Below are 16,314 nucleotides of genomic sequence, written 5' to 3' on the forward strand. Positions count from 1 at the left end.
ACACGCGCCGAGTCACGTGATTTTTGTGCCGAGAGTGCTCTTCGCACGCGGCACAGCTTCAGGCTTTTTCGGGCGGAGCGCGCGTCGGAGCGTAAAGATGGATGATTCACCGGGCTGGGAGGAGTCTGGGCGACGCACCTCTCAGCTGTCCGCGTCGTTGGTCATCTCACGCCAAAACCTCTTCGTCGCCACCACCGACGATGAGCATCCCGCCTCCTCCCCCGGGCTACGTGCCCTCCATGGCTGGAATGCCACCTCCGCCTCCGGGCGCACCGTCTGGCATGCTGCCGCCGCCACCTGGCGCGCCGAGTGGTTCGAAAATGCCGCCGGAGGTCCTCAAGCAAAAGTCGCAGAAGTGGATCCAGATGCAGAACAGGCGCTACGGGGAGAAGCGCAAGGGCGGATACGTGGACATAGGGAAGCAGGTCAGTCCCAGTTCGCTTCGCATGTTGCGCTGAAGCAGCGGGCTTATCCGTTCGTTTTGCCGTGTCGCAGGATTTGCCGCCCGAGCACGTTCGCAAGATCATCAAGGATCACGGCGACATGAGCAACCGCAAGTTCAGGAACGACAAGCGGGTGCATCTCGGCGCGCTCAAGTACGTGCCTCACGCCGTTATGAAGCTGTTGGAGAACCTACCCTTCCCCTGGGAGCAAGTGCGCGAGGTCCCGGTCCTCTACCACATCACGGGCGCCATCACGTTCGTCAACGACATCCCGCGGGTCATCGAGCCCGTCTACCATGCGCAGTGGGCGACCATGTGGCTCGCCATGCGTCGCGAGAAGCGCGATCGACGGCACTTCAAGCGCATGCGTTTCCCGCCGTTCGACGACGAAGAACCACCTCTCGACTACGGCGACAACGTTTTGGACGTGGAACCGCTAGAAGCCATCCAGCTCGAGCTCGACCCGGAAGAAGACGCCGCCGTCATTGATTGGTTTTACGACGCGAAGCCTCTCATCGACACCCCGGCGGTCAACGGCCCATCGTACAGGTACTGGTCGCTCGACCTGCCCGTCATGGCCAACCTCTACCGCTTCGGCCGGACCCTCCTCTCCGACCGCACCGACATCAACTCGTCATACCTCTTCGACAAGAAGTCGTTCTTTACCGCCAAGGCGCTCAACATGGCCATCCCGGGCGGGCCCAAGTTCGAGCCGCTTTACCGCGACCTGGACACGTTCGACGAGGACTGGAACGAGTTCAACGACATCGGCAAGGTCATCATCCGCCAGCAGATCCGCACCGAGTACCGCGTCGCGTTCCCGCACCTGTACAACTCGCTCCCGCGCTCCGTCCAGCTCTCCCCTTACCACGCGCCGAAGAACGTCTACATCCGCACGGACGACCCCGACCTGCCCGCGTTCTACTTCGACCCTCTCATCAATCCCATCTCCCTCCGCGGCCTAAACAAGGGCGCGCCGCTCGTCCCGCACGAGGACGTCATCTTCGGGCCGAACGGCGCCGACGACGACGACTTTGAGCTGCCGGAGGAGGTCGCGCCGTTCTTGGAGGATAAGGAGCTCGAGAACGACCTCACGGCCGACGCCATCGCGCTGTGGTGGGCGCCCGAGCCGTACTGCCGGCGCTCGGGGCGCATGCGCCGTGCGCAAGATATACCGCTCGTCAAGAACTGGTACCTCGAGCACTGCCCGCCGAACCAGCCGGTGAAGGTTCGCGTTTCGTATCAGAAGCTGCTGAAGGTCTTCGTTCTTAATGAGTTGCACACGAGGCCGGAGAAGGCCATGACGAAGAAGAACTTGTTCAGGCAGTTGAAGGCGACCAAATTTTTCCAAACGACGAGGCTTGATTGGGTAGAGGCCGGCTTGCAGGTTTGCAGGCAGGGATACAACATGCTGAACCTGCTTATTCACCGCAAGGTTTGCTCGCAAATCGCCTATATGCGTAGCTGGTATACTGACAGTCTCTCTCTCCTAAGAACCTGAACTACCTACATTTGGATTACAACTTGAACCTGAAGCCGGTCAAGACGCTCACGACCAAGGAGCGTAAGAAGTCGCGGTTCGGAAACGCGTTCCACTTGTGCCGTGAGATCCTACGCCTCACCAAGCTCGTCGTCGACGCCAACGTTCAATACCGCCTCGGCAACGTCGACGCCTTCCAGCTCGCCGACGCGCTGCAATACATATTCGCGCATATCGGCGCGCTCACCGGCATGTACCGTTACAAGTACAAGCTGATGCGGCAGGTGCGCATGACGAAGGACCTCAAGCACCTGATCTACTATCGCTTCAACACCGGGCCCGTCGGCAAAGGTCCCGGCTGCGGCTTCTGGGCGCCCGGCTGGCGCGTTTGGCTCTTCTTCATGCGCGGCATCGTGCCGCTGCTCGAGCGCTGGCTCGGGAACCTGCTCGCCCGCCAGTTCGAGGGCCGCAACAGCAAGGGCGTCGCGAAGACGGTGACGAAGCAGCGCGTCGAGTCGCACTACGATCTCGAGCTCCGCGCGGCGGTCATGCACGACATCCTCGACATGATGCCCGAGTCGATCAAGCAGAACAAGGCGAAGACGATCCTGCAGCACCTGTCCGAGGCGTGGCGGTGCTGGAAGGCGAACATCCCGTGGAAGGTGCCCGGCATGCCGACGGCGATCGAGAACATCATCCTCCGGTATATCAAGAGCAAGGCGGACTGGTGGACGTCGGTCGCGCACTATAACCGTGAGCGGATACGGCGTGGAGCGACGGTCGACAAGGCGGTCGTGAAGAAGAACCTCGGTCGTCTCACCCGGCTGTACCTCAAGGCCGAGCAGGAGCGCCAGCACGCGTACCTCAAGGACGGCCCGTACATCAGCGCCGAGGAGGCCGTGGCTATCTATACGGCCACGGTGCATTGGCTGGAGAGCCGCAAGTTTGCACCCATCCCGTTCCCTCCGCTCTCGTACAAGCATGATACCAAGCTGCTCGTGCTTGCGCTCGAGAAGCTGAAGGAGGCGTACTCCGTCAAGGGCCGCCTGAACCAGTCGCAGCGAGAGGAGCTCGCGCTCATCGAGCAGGCGTACGACAACCCGCACGAGTGCCTGTCGCGTATCAAGCGGCTGCTCCTCACCCAGCGCGCGTTCAAGGAGGCCGGCATCGAGTTCTTCGACACGTACGACAAGCTTATCCCGTGTTACGACATCGAGCCCGTCGAGAAGATCACGGACGCGTATCTGGACCAGTTCCTGTTCTTCGAGGCGGACAAGCGCGGTCTGTTCCCCGCGTGGATCAAGCCGGCCGACACGGAGCCGCCGCCGCTGTTGGTGTACAAGTGGTGTCAGGGCATCAACAACCTCACGGATATTTGGGAGACGAACGAAGGCGAGTGCGTCGTCATGATGGAGACCGTGCTGTCGAAGGTATATGAGAAGATCGATTTGACGCTGCTCAACCGTCTTCTCCGTCTCATCCTCGACCATAACTTGGCGGATTACATTACGGCGAAGAACAACACGGTCCTGACCTACAAAGGTGCGAGAGCCTCCGTGGTTCGTCTTCGGTTTTTAGGGCTGACCTTCTTTCCGTAGATATGGCTCATACGAACGCGTACGGTCTCATCCGTGGTCTCCAGTTCTCGGCCTTCGTCTTCCAGTACTATGGTCTCGTGCTCGATATCCTCATACTCGGCTTGCAACGGGCTAGCGAGATGGCGGGACCTCCGCAGATGCCTAACAACTTCTTGCAGTACCGCGACTCGGCGACGGAGACCCGGCATCCGATCCGTTTGTACTCGCGTTACGTCGACCGCCTCCACATCCTCTTCCGCTTCAGTGCGGAGGAGTCGCGAGACCTCATCCAGCGGTACCTCAGCGCGAACCCGGACCCGACCAACAACAATGTTATCGGCTACAACAACAAGCGTTGCTGGCCGCGCGACTGCCGTATGAGGCTGATCAAGCACGACGTCAACCTCGGGCGGGCGGTGTTCTGGAACGTGAAGAACTCGTTGCCGCGATCGTTGACGACTATCGAGTGGGAGGACACGTTCGTCAGCGTCTACTCCAAGGATAACCCACAGCTCCTCTTCTCGATGTGCGGCTTCGAGATTCGCATCCTGCCGAAGATCAGGACCATGGGTGGCGAGCAGTACTCGCTCAAGGATGCGGTGTGGAACCTCACGAACGAGCAGACCAAGGAGCGTACGGCGCAGGCCTTCTTGCGGGTCTCGGACGAAGGTGTTCAGCAATTCAACAACCGTATTCGTCAAGTCCTTATGAGCTCCGGCTCGACGACCTTCTCGAAGATCGTGAACAAGTGGAACACGGCGCTCATCGGTCTGATGACCTACTACCGCGAGGCCGTCATCCACACCAACGAGCTGCTCGATGCTCTCGTTAAGGCCGAGAACAAGATCCAGACGCGAGTGAAGATCGGCCTCAACAGTAAGATGCCGTCGCGTTTCCCGCCCGTCGTCTTCTACACGCCGAAGGAACTCGGTGGTCTTGGTATGCTTTCCATGGGCCACGTGCTCATCCCCCAGAGCGATCTGCGGTGGTCGAAGCAGACCGACGTCGGCGTTACCCACTTCCGGGCCGGCATGTCGCACGAGGAGGACCAACTTATCCCGAACTTGTACCGTTACCTCCAGCCGTGGGAGGCCGAATTCCTCGACTCTGCCCGCGTATGGTCCGAGTACTCGATGAAGCGGAAGGAGGCGAACGCGCAGAACCGCCGGCTGACGCTGGAAGATCTGGAGGACAGCTGGGATCGCGGTATTCCTCGCATCAACACCCTGTTCCAGAAGGATCGGCATACGCTCGCATACGACCGTGGTTGGCGGGTACGGACGGACTGGAAGCAGTACCAGCTCCTGAAGCACAATCCGTTCTGGTGGACGTCTCAGCGCCACGACGGCAAGCTTTGGCAGTTGAACAACTACCGCGTCGATGTCATCGCTGCGCTTGGCGGTGTCGAAACCATCCTCGAGCACACCTTGTTCAAGGGTACCTACTTCCCCACATGGGAGGGTCTCTTCTGGGAGAAGGCGTCCGGTTTCGAAGAATCCATGCGATACAAGAAGTTGACGAACGCTCAGCGGTCCGGTCTGAATCAGATCCCTAACCGTCGGTTCACGCTCTGGTGGAGTCCGACTATCAACCGAGCGAATGTATACGTCGGTTTCCAAGTGCAGCTCGACTTGACGGGCATCTTCATGCACGGCAAGATCCCGACCCTGAAGATCTCGCTCATCCAGATCTTCCGTGCTCACTTGTGGCAGAAAAGTGGGTTTACACATTCACCTCCTATGTCATGCATCGTAGTTAATCTTTGGTCTACAGTCCACGAGAGTGTCGTCATGGACTTGTGTCAAGTCTTCGACCAGGAGCTCGAGCCTTTGCAAATCGAGACCGTGCAAAAGGAGACCATTCACCCTCGTAAGAGTTACAAGATGAACTCATCCTGCGCGGATATCCTGCTGTTCTCTGCATACAAGGTATGTTCGCGCTGTATTCGTCCACCGTACCGACACTGACCGGTCTCGCTGTCGTAGTGGAACATTACTCGTCCGTCACTCGTGGCCGATGGCAAGGACGTCCTCGACGGTACGACGTCCAACAAGTACTGGATCGATGTGCAGCTGCGTTGGGGCGATTTCGACTCGCACGATATCGACCGATACACTCGCGCCAAGTTCTTGGACTACGTCTCGGACTCGATGAGTATCTATCCGTCCCCTACCGGTGTCATGATCGGCATGGATTTGGCCTACAACCTGTGGTCGGCGTACGGTAACTGGTTCCCTGGCATGAAGCCCCTCATTCAGCAGGCTATGGCGAAGATCGTCAAAGCCAATCCGGCTCTGCACGTCCTTCGAGAACGTATTCGGAAGGGTCTCCAGCTTTACTCTTCCGAGCCGACGGAGCCGTACCTCAACAGTCAGAACTATTCCGAGCTGTTCTCGAACCAGATCATCTGGTTCGTTGACGATACGAACGTTTACCGTGTCACGATCCACAAGACCTTCGAGGGTAACTTGACGACGAAGCCTATCAACGGCGCCATCTTCATCTTCAACCCCCGCTCCGGCCAGTTGTTCTTGAAGATCATTCACACCAGCGTGTGGGCTGGCCAGAAGCGTCTCGGGCAGCTTGCGAAGTGGAAGACCGCCGAAGAAGTCGCGGCGTTAGTTCGTTCGTTACCGGTCGAAGAACAGCCGAAGCAAGTCATCGTCACCCGGAAGGGCATGTTGGACCCGCTCGAAGTCCACTTGCTCGACTTCCCGAACATCGTCATCAAGGGTAGCGAGCTGCAACTGCCATTCCAGGCCTGCATGAAGATGGAGAAGTTCGGTGATCTCATCCTTCGTGCCACTCAACCCCAGATGGTCCTCTTCAGTCTGTATGATGACTGGCTCAAGTCCATTTCGAGCTACACCGCGTTCTCGCGCCTCATCCTCTTGCTCCGTGGTCTGCACGTTAACAACGAGAAGGCGAAGATCATCCTCCACCCTGACAAGAACACCATCACCGAGCCACACTTCGTTTGGCCGTCATTGTCGGACGAGGAGTGGATCAAGGTTGAGGTCGCCATGAAGGACCTGATTCTTGCGGACTTCGGCAAGCGTAATAGCGTGAACATCGCCTCGCTCACCGCAAGTGAGATCAGGGACATCATCCTTGGTCAGGAGATTGCCGCTCCGTCCGTGCAGAGGCAGCAGATGGCGGAGCTCGAGAAGAGCTCGGAGGCACAAGGTCAGGTTACGGCTGTGCAAACGCAGACGACCAACGTCCACGGTGATACCATCCAGACCGTCACTACCACGAATTATGAGCAGCAGGTCTTCAGCAGCAAGTCCGACTGGCGTGTTCGTGCCATCTCCGCCACGCACCTGCCACTCAGGCTGCAACATATCTACGTCTCCAACGACGACGTCAAGGACGATGCGAGCGCCTTTACCTACGTTCTGCCGAAAAACATCCTCCGTGCCTTCGTCACAGCGGCCGACCTCCGCACTCAGGTCGCCGCGTTTTTGTACGGTGTATCGCCGCCGGATAACAAGCAAGTCAAGGAGATCAAGGCCGTCGCTTGGGCACCTCAGCGCGGCAACAACAACACGGTTGAGCTCCCTTCGCGCCTGCCGAAGGACGACTATCTGCTGAAGGACCTCGAGCCCCTTGGCTGGATCAAGACGCAGGCGTTGGAGCTGCCGCATCTCTCGCCAACGGACGTCACCACACAGGCGAAGATCATGGCCGACCACCCAGAGTGGGGTCCGTCGTCGATCTGTCTGACGGTGTCGTTCACACCCGGTTCGGTGTCTTTGTCCGCGCATTCGTTGACCGTCGCCGGCTTCGAGTGGGGTCGCAAGAACAATGATAACTCGGTGAACCCGCCGGTAAGATCGAGTTATCGTATCTAGTCCATGCATGCGCTAATTTGTGATTTTCCCGCTGCAGGGCTTCAACCCCAACATGTCGGAACGCGTGCAGCTCCTGCTCTCTGACCGTATTCTCGGTATGACTCTTGTCCCGGAGGGCAAGGTGTGGAATTATGGCATCGGGTTGACCAACATCTGGTCACCAAACATGCCTTACTCTATGACTCTGGACACCCCGTTACTCTTCTGGGCGGAGGAGCATCGGCCGGCCGCATTCTTGAGCGTAAGTCTTCCTCATGTGGTCTATGTTCGCGTGGCTGACGATTCGTTTAGTTCGCCAACCTCGAAACCGGAGACGACAGCGCTGACGTCGAAAACGCCCTGGCTTGATTTCATTCTGGACCCCCCTCTCTATCAGCAATGTTCTTGTACTTCTAAATGCTTTGTATGAATGATACAATAGGGTAGTATAATCCGATTGCCTGAATCCGCGGTACGCTTGCAAGAGAGCCAAAAATAGATGTACATCGAAAAGGTAGAAACAGATATGCCGAAATACCTAAGGTGAGGATGCATAGACCAGGAAACAGAAACCAAACGGGAGACGCGTAGATGACCAGATGCAGGGGGAAGGGATCAAAGCGGTGGTGAAGAACCTTGAGTGATTGCTCCGAAGAATGCTGAGTCTTGGTGAGATAGTCTGAGATAGGCGGGCTTTTCGGGCGGAGGATCAGCGGCAGCGTCTTCCTGGTCGTGCTCCACGATGCGCATCTCCAGCTGTCTCGATCCCCGTCGTGGAGGTGGCGATAGAGGCGTGGTTTCCGGCATCGTTGGTGAGCTGTCCGGGACTGTAAGCGCGATGGAGCGCGACTCGTTATCAGCCAGCAAGTCGGAATCTTTGCAGAGCACCATGATCGGCTCGCCGATGGGGGTCGATGGCGCGAGCATCGGTGACGACGAGCGCGAAGAGAGTGGGTCCGGGGCTGGAGCGGGCACGAACGGCGGCGGGGCGGGCACGTCGCGCAGGGACGGTGTAGGCGAAGATGTCGAACCCGGGTTGCTGAGCAGCCGCAGGCGCTGCTTGAAGGACGCCCCGCGAGAGAGGACCGGCGCGGTCACCTTGCCGATAGGCATCGGGTGCGTCGGGGCGGGAATGACAGGTGAGCCGGAGATGGGCGTCAGGGTCGGCACGTTGCTCACGCTCGAGGAACGGCGATGGTGGCCCCGGAAGCCGCGCCCGGTGGTCGACGGCTCGTCGGGTCGCGGAGGGAGCGCGGCGCTCGGGGGAAGCGTCGGCGGGAGGAGCGAGAGCCTGAGCGCGCGGTGCGCGCGCGAAGGCGGGATAATGCTCCTCGGCGGAGAGCGGGGTGCGCTGCCGGAACCGGAGCTGGAGGGGCGCACGGGCGCGGGAGAGGCATCGTAGCTGCCACGGTGTCCGGGAGTCGGCGGCAGCGCAGAATTGGGCGGGCGTGAGGGAGGCGGTAGGGAGAGGCGCTTGAGGCCCATGAGGCGCGTCGTCGGCGGACCGCTCAATTGCCGATCTGCAGGCGGGCTGCTGCCCGGTTCATGCCCGTTCACGCTCCCGTTCCCGTTGGAATGAATCCAGGAGTGCGCGCCGTGTGAGTGCGACGTGCTCATCGTGTTGACGCTGCGCACCGAGCTTCCTGACACGCTCGCGCGCTTCGAGAAGGACGTGCTTCGCTGAGGCGGCGACGATGCGCTCCCGCTTGCTGGCGACGCCGGCGAATGAACTGACGACGCGCGGGAGCGCGCTGAAGGTGAGTATGCGCCGCGCTCCGTGCCGCCGCCCGAGCTCGAGCCTGCACTCGGCACGGGCGGGAGCGGGCCCGCTGGAGGCGTGAGCATCTTCGGAAGTGCGTGGCGCGACCAGCGGCGGCTGCCGCGGCTCGTGCCCTGTTGCTCGCCAGACGCGAGGGTGGAAACGGACGAGACGGACGGGGCCCGCGGTCGCTGCTCTGGCGTGCCAAAGAAGGAAAAGCCGGCGAGGCCCGTGCTCGGTGGCGACAGGCGCGAGCCGTCCTCGCTTGAGCGTGGGGTAGATGCGGGCAGAGGCGAGGATTGCGGCGTGGGGCTGTGCGATGGGACGGCGCTGCGAGGCGCGAATTCGAGCGACGTGCGTGCACTCGTCGGCGGGCTCTGGTTCTCTCCGTGCCCGCCGTCCGCCTTGGTCTCTCCATCTTCGCCATCCACCCGGGTATGGATGTTCCGCGGCGTCGACCTTCCGCTGCCGCTGCCGCTTTGATCCTGCGCTGTCAGTACACTCCCTGATGTCCACGGTCGTCTGTTCGGCCGCGGCGGCGGAAGCAGGGACAGCGAACCGGCGCGGTTCCGATTCAGGCTGCCGTCCGACGCCTCACGTTCCCTCAACCCATCTGCCGCTGAGCGCGGCGTCCACTCAGCCGAACGGTGATGCTGCACGATCTTGAGCTCGAGCGCCTGCGGGTCGATGGCCGGCGCGGGCGCAGGCGCGTCCGCGAAACCGGCCGGGTTCATCGCCGTAGAGAAAGTAGGCGAGGTAGGCGAGGATAGCGTCGAGCCGGCCCCTCGGTGGAAGCCACGGATGTGGTCTCCCGCGACGCCGAAGGAGCTCGCGGCGTCGTTGTCGGGGTCCGACGCGACGGTGACGACATGCGAAGCGACGGAGGGCGAGCGCGGACGCACGGAGAAGAGGCCCTTGAGCGAGAGCACGGCGCTCGGCGCGCTCAGCGGGCGTCCGCCCGCGCTTGAGATCGAGCTCACGTTCGAGTGCAGCGGCGGGGGGCTGGCGGGCGCGTTTGCGTTTGCGTGCAGGGCGGCGTTCGAGTGCGCGCTGCGGACCGAGTGCGGCGGTGTCGCGGACGAGCCGCGGGAAGAGGCCGTGTGGTGGTCGTACGCCGCTGTACCCGTAGGGGCGGCGGACGCCAGCGACGAGGGTAGCAGTCCGGTTTTGCGCATGGTGAATTGGACGTCCATGTCTCCTCTGGGCTCTGACGGGCCCGACGTGTGGGCTGTGTGCGACGCGTAACCCAGGCCGGCGCGGACGGTCCTATATACCCCGGAACAAAAACAGACATGATGGCGTCAGCGATCTATCATCACGCTATATATAAAGCAGCGTAAAATGGGGGCAGCGAGCGAGAATGTAGGCGCAATTTTTGAAGGAAATGTTACGCACCGCTGCGACAGGACGGCATTCTTGATCGCGTCGATCCAACGTTGGCTCTCGGTCTGGTCCACGATCTGCAATAACCACATCGCGCGTCCCTCATCTTCCGGGTCCGCATCCTTCTTCCCTGCTCCGCCTCCTGCTCCCCTCCCCCCCTGACTACTGCTGGTGCTTGCATTCAACCCATTCCCGTTCGCGGGTGCGACGGTCGCGTCGAGCCCGCCCACCTTGAGCACGCCCTTCCGCCCGACCTCGTCCCCGGCAACGAACACGACGCTCGCCTCGTCCACCGCGAGCCGCTCCAGCTCGCGCTCGTCCGACCCCATGCCCTTGAACACGTGCAAATAACTCTTCATCGACGACCCCCTCCCCGTCCCTCCCCCGCCACCACCACCTCCTCCTCCTCCTGATCCCGCCGGCAGCGGCGCCGACAGAACGACGAACCTTCTCTTCCACTGCCTCCCAAACGGCATCAGCACGCTCGCGGGCGGACAGTGCTTCGGGAACGCCCCTTGCAGCTGCGAGAAGCGCGCGAGCTGCGCCGGCGTAGCGGGGAACGGCGGGATCCCGCCCCCTCCTCCGTCGCCTGCGCCGCGATTATCGCTATCGCTGAGCGTGGATGCGGTGAGCGGAGACGGGACGGGCGCGGAGGCGCCGGCGCGGGAGGAGGAGCGCGCGCGGGAGAGCGCCTGCGCGAGCGAGCCCGAGCGCAGGCGGCCGTTCGCCGGTGCCGCCGGTGGCGCGAGGGACACCGGGACGGGCGCAGAGGGCATGGGCGGCGTAGGCGCCGCGTACGGGTGGCGCGGCGCGGGCGCGTCGTCGTCGTCGCCGTCCTCAAAGTCAAACGCGCCGGTGCCGTTGTGGTGCATCCGGCGGTGGTCGTACCAGTCCTCGTCGGTTTCGTCGATGCTGCCCACGTAGCTCATCGCGTCCATCCCGTTCGGGTGCGGGTGGGAGGTGAGCGAGTGGTTGAGGCCGTCGAGGCCGGCGGCGGGCATGCCGATGCTTTCCGCCGCGGCGGCGCGCAGGCGCTCGCGCTCCGCGTCTTCTTCTTCCCTTCTCGACGGTGCGGGCGCGATCTCGATCACGTCGGGGAGGATCACGCCCTTGCCGCCGAACGCGCCGAATCCGTTGGCGCCGGAGTAGTAGGAGCCGGGGTAGGAGTGCGAGGGGTAGTGCGAAGTGGAGGTGGATGTTGAGGAAGAGGAGAGCGGGTGGGGTGGTTTTTTGGTCGAGTTGAGCCGGCGGAAGGCGGAGAAGAGGGTGGAGGAGCGCGAGCGGCGGCCGGTGGCCGAGCCGGTGGCCGAGGAGGAGAGGGAGGGGTCGGGCTGCATGTGGTTGGAGGTCGAGTGCGAGAGGGAGAGGGAGGCGGTGGGAGAGTGAGAGTGCCGCGGGGGGTCGATGATGTCTGCAGACAAAGAAAGGGTGTGTGCGTCAGCGAACGGAGGATCGGTGATGTTTGCGACGTGCGGAAGGCATGGGAGGGTGGTAGTGCGCCATGAGATTCGCGCCCGGGCACGGAGAAAGATCACCAGGATCACCCTAAATAACTGCGCCCCAGGAGACGCGGAGAAAAGACAGCCCCGCGCCTGTCCGGGGTGGACGGAAGGAAATGGAAATTGCGCGCGAAGGCGATGACGCAACCAACACGACACCAGCGCAATGAAATGCAACGTCGCGCCAGCACATGAAAGTGACGAGGAGCGAGAAGGAAGTGAAGGGGGTCGTCGCCCACTCACCGAAAGAGCTGTCCTCCGAGCGCTTGCTCGCGGCCGTGCCCGGTCTCGCGCCGGGATGGTTCAAGTTCGAGCGCGCCGCGCGGCTGGACGTACTCTGGTGGTCGCTCAGGACCGACTCGGCGCGGGTCGAGTTGGTGCGGGTGAGGATGGCCTGGACCGAGCTCCGGCGGAAGGCCTTGAACGCCGAGCTCGAGGAGGAGGAGGAGGTCGACGGTCGCGCGCTGGAGCTGACGCCGGCGCTGGTGCTGGGGCGGGTGGCGGAGCGGGAAGCGGCGTCGTTGTGGTGGAGGTGGTTATTCATACCGGCGTTCGTGCTCGACGACGGCATGCGCGCGGTGGTGGGTGTGTCTCCCGCGGGTGTCGATTGGTCCTCGGTTCCTTGTTTCGAATTCCCTTACTATCCCGGGCGGTAGATGCACAGGATGCGAGATGCGCCGGAGGCGGTGCGTAGAAAGCGTTCGCGGGCTGGGAGAGAGAATGGCGGTCTGGCAGGAGAGAGACGGGGTGCAGGTCAGCGCGTCTGCATCAGGTTCGGGCTAAAGAGGGATGATGAAGGTGCTGATGAAGGGTCTAAGGAGACGGAAGCTGTATGCGCCGGGGAAGAAGAAGGGGAGGGAATTAATAATGGGATGATGTTGCAGTCCCGGTGTCCCGAGCAACCGCGGACGTTTCTCTCTCGAAAATCCACTGCGCGCTCGGAGGAAGTTGCGACGGCTCGGTCGGTCGTCGCCCAAGGGCGAGTGACGAACGCGTATATAAGATGTGGGCGAGACGAAAGCTGAATACGAGTACTCACCCTACGCAGCAAGAGCGCTAGTGACCAGTCCACACGGGTTCGCCGTCGAGAGCGTCGTGTCTCACAGCGACGCAAGCGCGTGGGCCGTGGTGGTAATATATCTACCGCGTCGCCTTCTAGAACGCCTCCGTGCTCGCCGGGGTGCACGACGCCGAGCGCATTCAGCGGTCGTCGTCGTTGTCGTCGTTGTTGTTGAGAACAACAGGGACAGGGTTGAGGACCAAGTCGCCGACGCCGGAGCCAACGGTGACCGGTGCCTCAACTGAAAAACCGTCATTAAAATTCAATTTTGCGGCCAGGCACCAGCCCGGGATCACCGGCCGGTCCTCTCCCGCCGTTATAATTGCCTCCGAGCGCAGTATCAGATTCTGTGGTTGTTCGCGATCTCACCCAAGTGCAATACACTACAGTAGAATTGATAACCACATGATGTGCGCATCGCCATTGCAGTCGGCACAGACAGCAATGGCGCAGAAAGTCCAAAGGCGGATGAATTCTAGAGTTACATGCACCGCACACACCATGTGTTACAGTACGCTTCCGCGGAGAGTGGTAGCCCAACCTTAGCCTCGTCATGATCCCATCCGGAGTCCCTGATGCGCGACGCACAATCAATCGCATCTCTCGTGCCGTGCCTGCGAGCTTGAATAGACCGGTAGATCCAAGATAGGCCTGCGGTCGACTGCCCGCTGTCGTCGCGGGGGAAACGCGTCATCCGCTTCCCAGATAGATCTCAGGGAGCGGGTTCTGGTTCCGCGTTCACAGGTATCGGTGACGGCGCGACATCCTCCTCTCGCTCCTCCTCGCTCTGGTAGGTCGGCTCGTCCTTCGCCTGCTCAACGACCTCCTCTTCTTCTGCTTCTGCCTCTTCCTCGGGTTGCTCCTTTTCTGCCAAAGCTTCCTCCACCTTCTCCTCCTCCTCCCGCTGTTGGCTGTGCTCCTCCCCATGTTGACTTTGCACCTCGTGCTCGTGCTCCCCCCGCCCCTGTCCCCTCCCAATCCACTTCCTCAGATCCGGCAATCCCGCCCCCCGCGCCTGGCCCGACCCCTGCTGAGGCACGCTCACCGCCCTCATCTGCTCCCTCATCGCGAGCAACCGCCTCAACTCCTCGTTCTCCCTCTCCACCCTCGCCAGCTCGCACTCCCTCTCCAGCGCCCACTCGCTCACCCCCGCCTCCGCCCACTCCTCCTCCCCTATCTCCCCCTCCTCCTCCCCGCTCGTATGGGTATGCATGATATCGTCGTGCTCCCCGTCGATGATCACCCGCGCGCGCACGTCCGCCGGCGCATAATACCCGTCCTCGCCCTGCGCCGCCCTCAACGCGCGCCTCAACAACCGGCTCATCCTCCCCACGCTCTGCGACACCGCCGCGCTCGCGCCCAGCGCCGCCCCGAGCTCCGCGTCCTCACGATCCATCAACCGCGCCTCGTACTCGCGTATCAGCGACAGCTCCCGCACTTGCACCTCGTGCTAACATCCCAAAAAAAAAAAAAAAACGATCGCGTTAGAACTTTCCAATCGCGTGTATATACGTAGAACATAGAGAAAAGGACGCAGAAGAGAGAGAAAGGGGTGGGGGGAAGGGAACGTACGGCTCGTTTGCGAAACGCGTCCATGACGTTCTCGAGCGTTTGCTCGTACTCCTTGATGAGCGCCCCGAGCTGCTTGTTCTCGTTCGCCAACGCGCTGTTCTCCTCCCCGAGCGCGGCGTTCATCCGCTTCAGCTCCGTCTCGTACTCCTCTGCACACGTATACCCGTATCGTCAGTTCGCCGAAGTCGTACGGACGTTTAGAAGAGAGAGAGAGAGAGAGAGAGAGGAGAGAGGATGGACGCACCATCGCTCTTGTCCGTGTTAAACCTGCCCGTACAAGCGAGAATCAGTCGGTCGGTTGGTCTGATCGTTAGCGTATGAGCGATCGAAACCCACCTCCTGAGCACGAACCCCGTCTGCGAGTGTATCGCCTGCGTCTACACATCCACACCCAACTCTTCATGAGCTCCCTCCCCTGGCCACTTACGAAAGGGATAACGGGAACGCGCACGTACCTTGAGATCGCCGACCTGCGCATGCAACGCGCTCGCCGCCTGGCGGTGCAGCGACAGCTGCTCGGACAGCTCCGCGACGAGTCCCCATAGGCGAAGCAGCTCCTGGTCTCCTCCACCGCCGCCCGTCGCGGCGCCTCCGTCGATGATCGCCATGAAGTAGCCCGTCGTCTAGCGGTAGCGATATCTGAAGTTTGCCGTGCAAGTGACTATCCCGTCGTTGTAGTGGGTTCGCAAAGCCCCAGGCTCGGGGGGACAGTACGTCTGGAGGGGAGAGCAAGAAGGTTCTCAAGAAGACGACCGGTGTGCAGAGCAGCGAGATGAGCGAGGGAACGCGGGTCGCGGTGCCCGCGGCGAGCGTCCGATGCGGGGTAAATTCGCCACGTGGTTACATTGAATACTTAAGTCGTCGAATCGCGGGCGTTGTCTATGGCCAAATATTGTGCGGTCCTGTACTACTTTCTTACTATGACTATGACTATGACTATGACTATGACTATGACTATGACTATGACTATGACTATGACTATGACGATGACGATGACTATGACTATGACTATGCAACGCTACTCATGTCGGAGAACTCCAAGGTTCGTTGGGTGTAAGGTAGGGCTCATTCATACATAGCTACTAGTGACATTGCAGTGACACTCACGTGAATATGTGATACTCAAATTCAGTCGATGCCCCGAGCGTGACCAAATCAGGGACATCTAACCACCTCGAACCCTTACAGCGAGGCGTGAGAGAAGCGCATTAAGAAAATTTTCTATACAATATCTGCGCACAGTCTGCATCTATCTTTTTTATAGAAAATTATTGGGAAAAGTAGTCGGACAAACGAGTAGTGAGCCAATGTAACGCTCCATCTCCGTTCCCCGCCAAAAGTCTCCATAGCGTGACAGGTCTGAGCGCGTGATAGTGGCTATATATGAATGAGCCCTACCTTAGGTGCAGCCCGTCAGTGATCATCACGCGATTCCGATCACGAGAGCCTGAGAGGACATTCAATATTCAATATTCAACATTCAGCGCTCACGCCGCCGCCTATCGCACAACACCGACGGTTAATACTACCTCGTCAAGGGACGGATTCCGACCGAAAGAATGTTTGTACCGTAGCGGATCTATGACGCAGCCTTTCAAGGAATAGTGTAGAGTACTCGGCGAGCTCGGTTCTTGTGGGTGAGGAGCGTTCTGATAACCAGCGATGATATACAGTGCTTCATACAGTGTCTGACCTTTATCCTACTCAC

At 60.7% G+C, this 16,314-nt stretch overlaps 3 protein-coding genes across 3 annotated transcripts; 1 reads left to right on the top strand and 2 right to left on the bottom strand.

Moving 5' to 3' along the window:
* Positions 1-202: 202 nt before the first annotated feature.
* Positions 203-7,804, top strand: PUNSTDRAFT_81827 (pre-mRNA-processing-splicing factor). Its single transcript, XM_007380053.1, has 8 exons — positions 203-425; positions 496-1,878; positions 1,938-3,465; positions 3,522-5,216; positions 5,274-5,428; positions 5,486-7,330; positions 7,392-7,595; positions 7,646-7,804. The coding sequence occupies exons 1-8, from the start codon at positions 240-242 to the stop codon at positions 7,700-7,702; spliced, it is 7,053 nt and encodes a 2,350-aa protein (XP_007380115.1). The 5' UTR covers positions 203-239; the 3' UTR covers positions 7,703-7,804.
* On the bottom strand, positions 7,789-11,668 carry PUNSTDRAFT_49844 (uncharacterized protein). Its single transcript, XM_007380054.1, has 2 exons — positions 10,488-11,668; positions 7,789-10,358 (listed from the first exon to the last, which is right to left on the bottom strand). The coding sequence occupies exons 1-2, from the start codon at positions 10,565-10,567 to the stop codon at positions 7,949-7,951; spliced, it is 2,490 nt and encodes an 829-aa protein (XP_007380116.1). The 5' UTR covers positions 10,568-11,668; the 3' UTR covers positions 7,789-7,948.
* A 1,722-nt stretch (positions 11,669-13,390) lies between these two features.
* On the bottom strand, positions 13,391-15,388 carry PUNSTDRAFT_97325 (uncharacterized protein). The gene is made up of 6 exons (XM_007380055.1): positions 15,062-15,388; positions 14,943-14,983; positions 14,851-14,873; positions 14,607-14,755; positions 14,278-14,484; positions 13,391-14,211 (listed from the first exon to the last, which is right to left on the bottom strand). Exons 1-6 carry the CDS (start codon positions 15,212-15,214, stop codon positions 13,747-13,749), a joined length of 1,038 nt encoding a protein of 345 aa, XP_007380117.1. The 5' UTR covers positions 15,215-15,388; the 3' UTR covers positions 13,391-13,746.
* Between the last annotated feature and the right edge of the window lie 926 nt (positions 15,389-16,314).

Source organism: Punctularia strigosozonata (assembly GCF_000264995.1).
Source record: "Punctularia strigosozonata HHB-11173 SS5 unplaced genomic scaffold PUNSTscaffold_2, whole genome shotgun sequence".
Lineage (NCBI taxonomy): Eukaryota > Fungi > Basidiomycota > Agaricomycetes > Corticiales > Punctulariaceae > Punctularia > Punctularia strigosozonata.

Excerpts from the sequence above, each read along its gene's own strand:
- PUNSTDRAFT_81827 (XM_007380053.1), top strand. The coding sequence starts at position 240 with ATGGCTGGAATGCCACCTCCGCCTCCGGGCGCACCGTCTGGCATGCTG. Across the intron at positions 5,429-5,485 it reads TGCTGTTCTCTGCATACAAG|TGGAACATTACTCGTCCGTC; the intron begins GTATGTTCGCGC and ends TCGCTGTCGTAG. Across the intron at positions 7,331-7,391 it reads ATAACTCGGTGAACCCGCCG|GGCTTCAACCCCAACATGTC; the intron begins GTAAGATCGAGT and ends TTCCCGCTGCAG.
- PUNSTDRAFT_49844 (XM_007380054.1), bottom strand. The coding sequence starts at position 10,567 with ATGTGGTTATTGCAGATCGTGGACCAGACCGAGAGCCAACGTTGGATC. Across the intron at positions 10,359-10,487 it reads AATGCCGTCCTGTCGCAGCG|GACCGTCCGCGCCGGCCTGG; the intron begins GTGCGTAACATT and ends CGGGGTATATAG.
- PUNSTDRAFT_97325 (XM_007380055.1), bottom strand. The coding sequence starts at position 15,214 with ATGGCGATCATCGACGGAGGCGCCGCGACGGGCGGCGGTGGAGGAGAC. Across the intron at positions 14,984-15,061 it reads CGCAGGTCGGCGATCTCAAG|ACGCAGGCGATACACTCGCA; the intron begins GTACGTGCGCGT and ends GTGGATGTGTAG. Across the intron at positions 14,212-14,277 it reads CGGCGGACGTGCGCGCGCGG|ATAGGGGAGGAGGAGTGGGC; the intron begins GTGATCATCGAC and ends GAGGAGGGGGAG.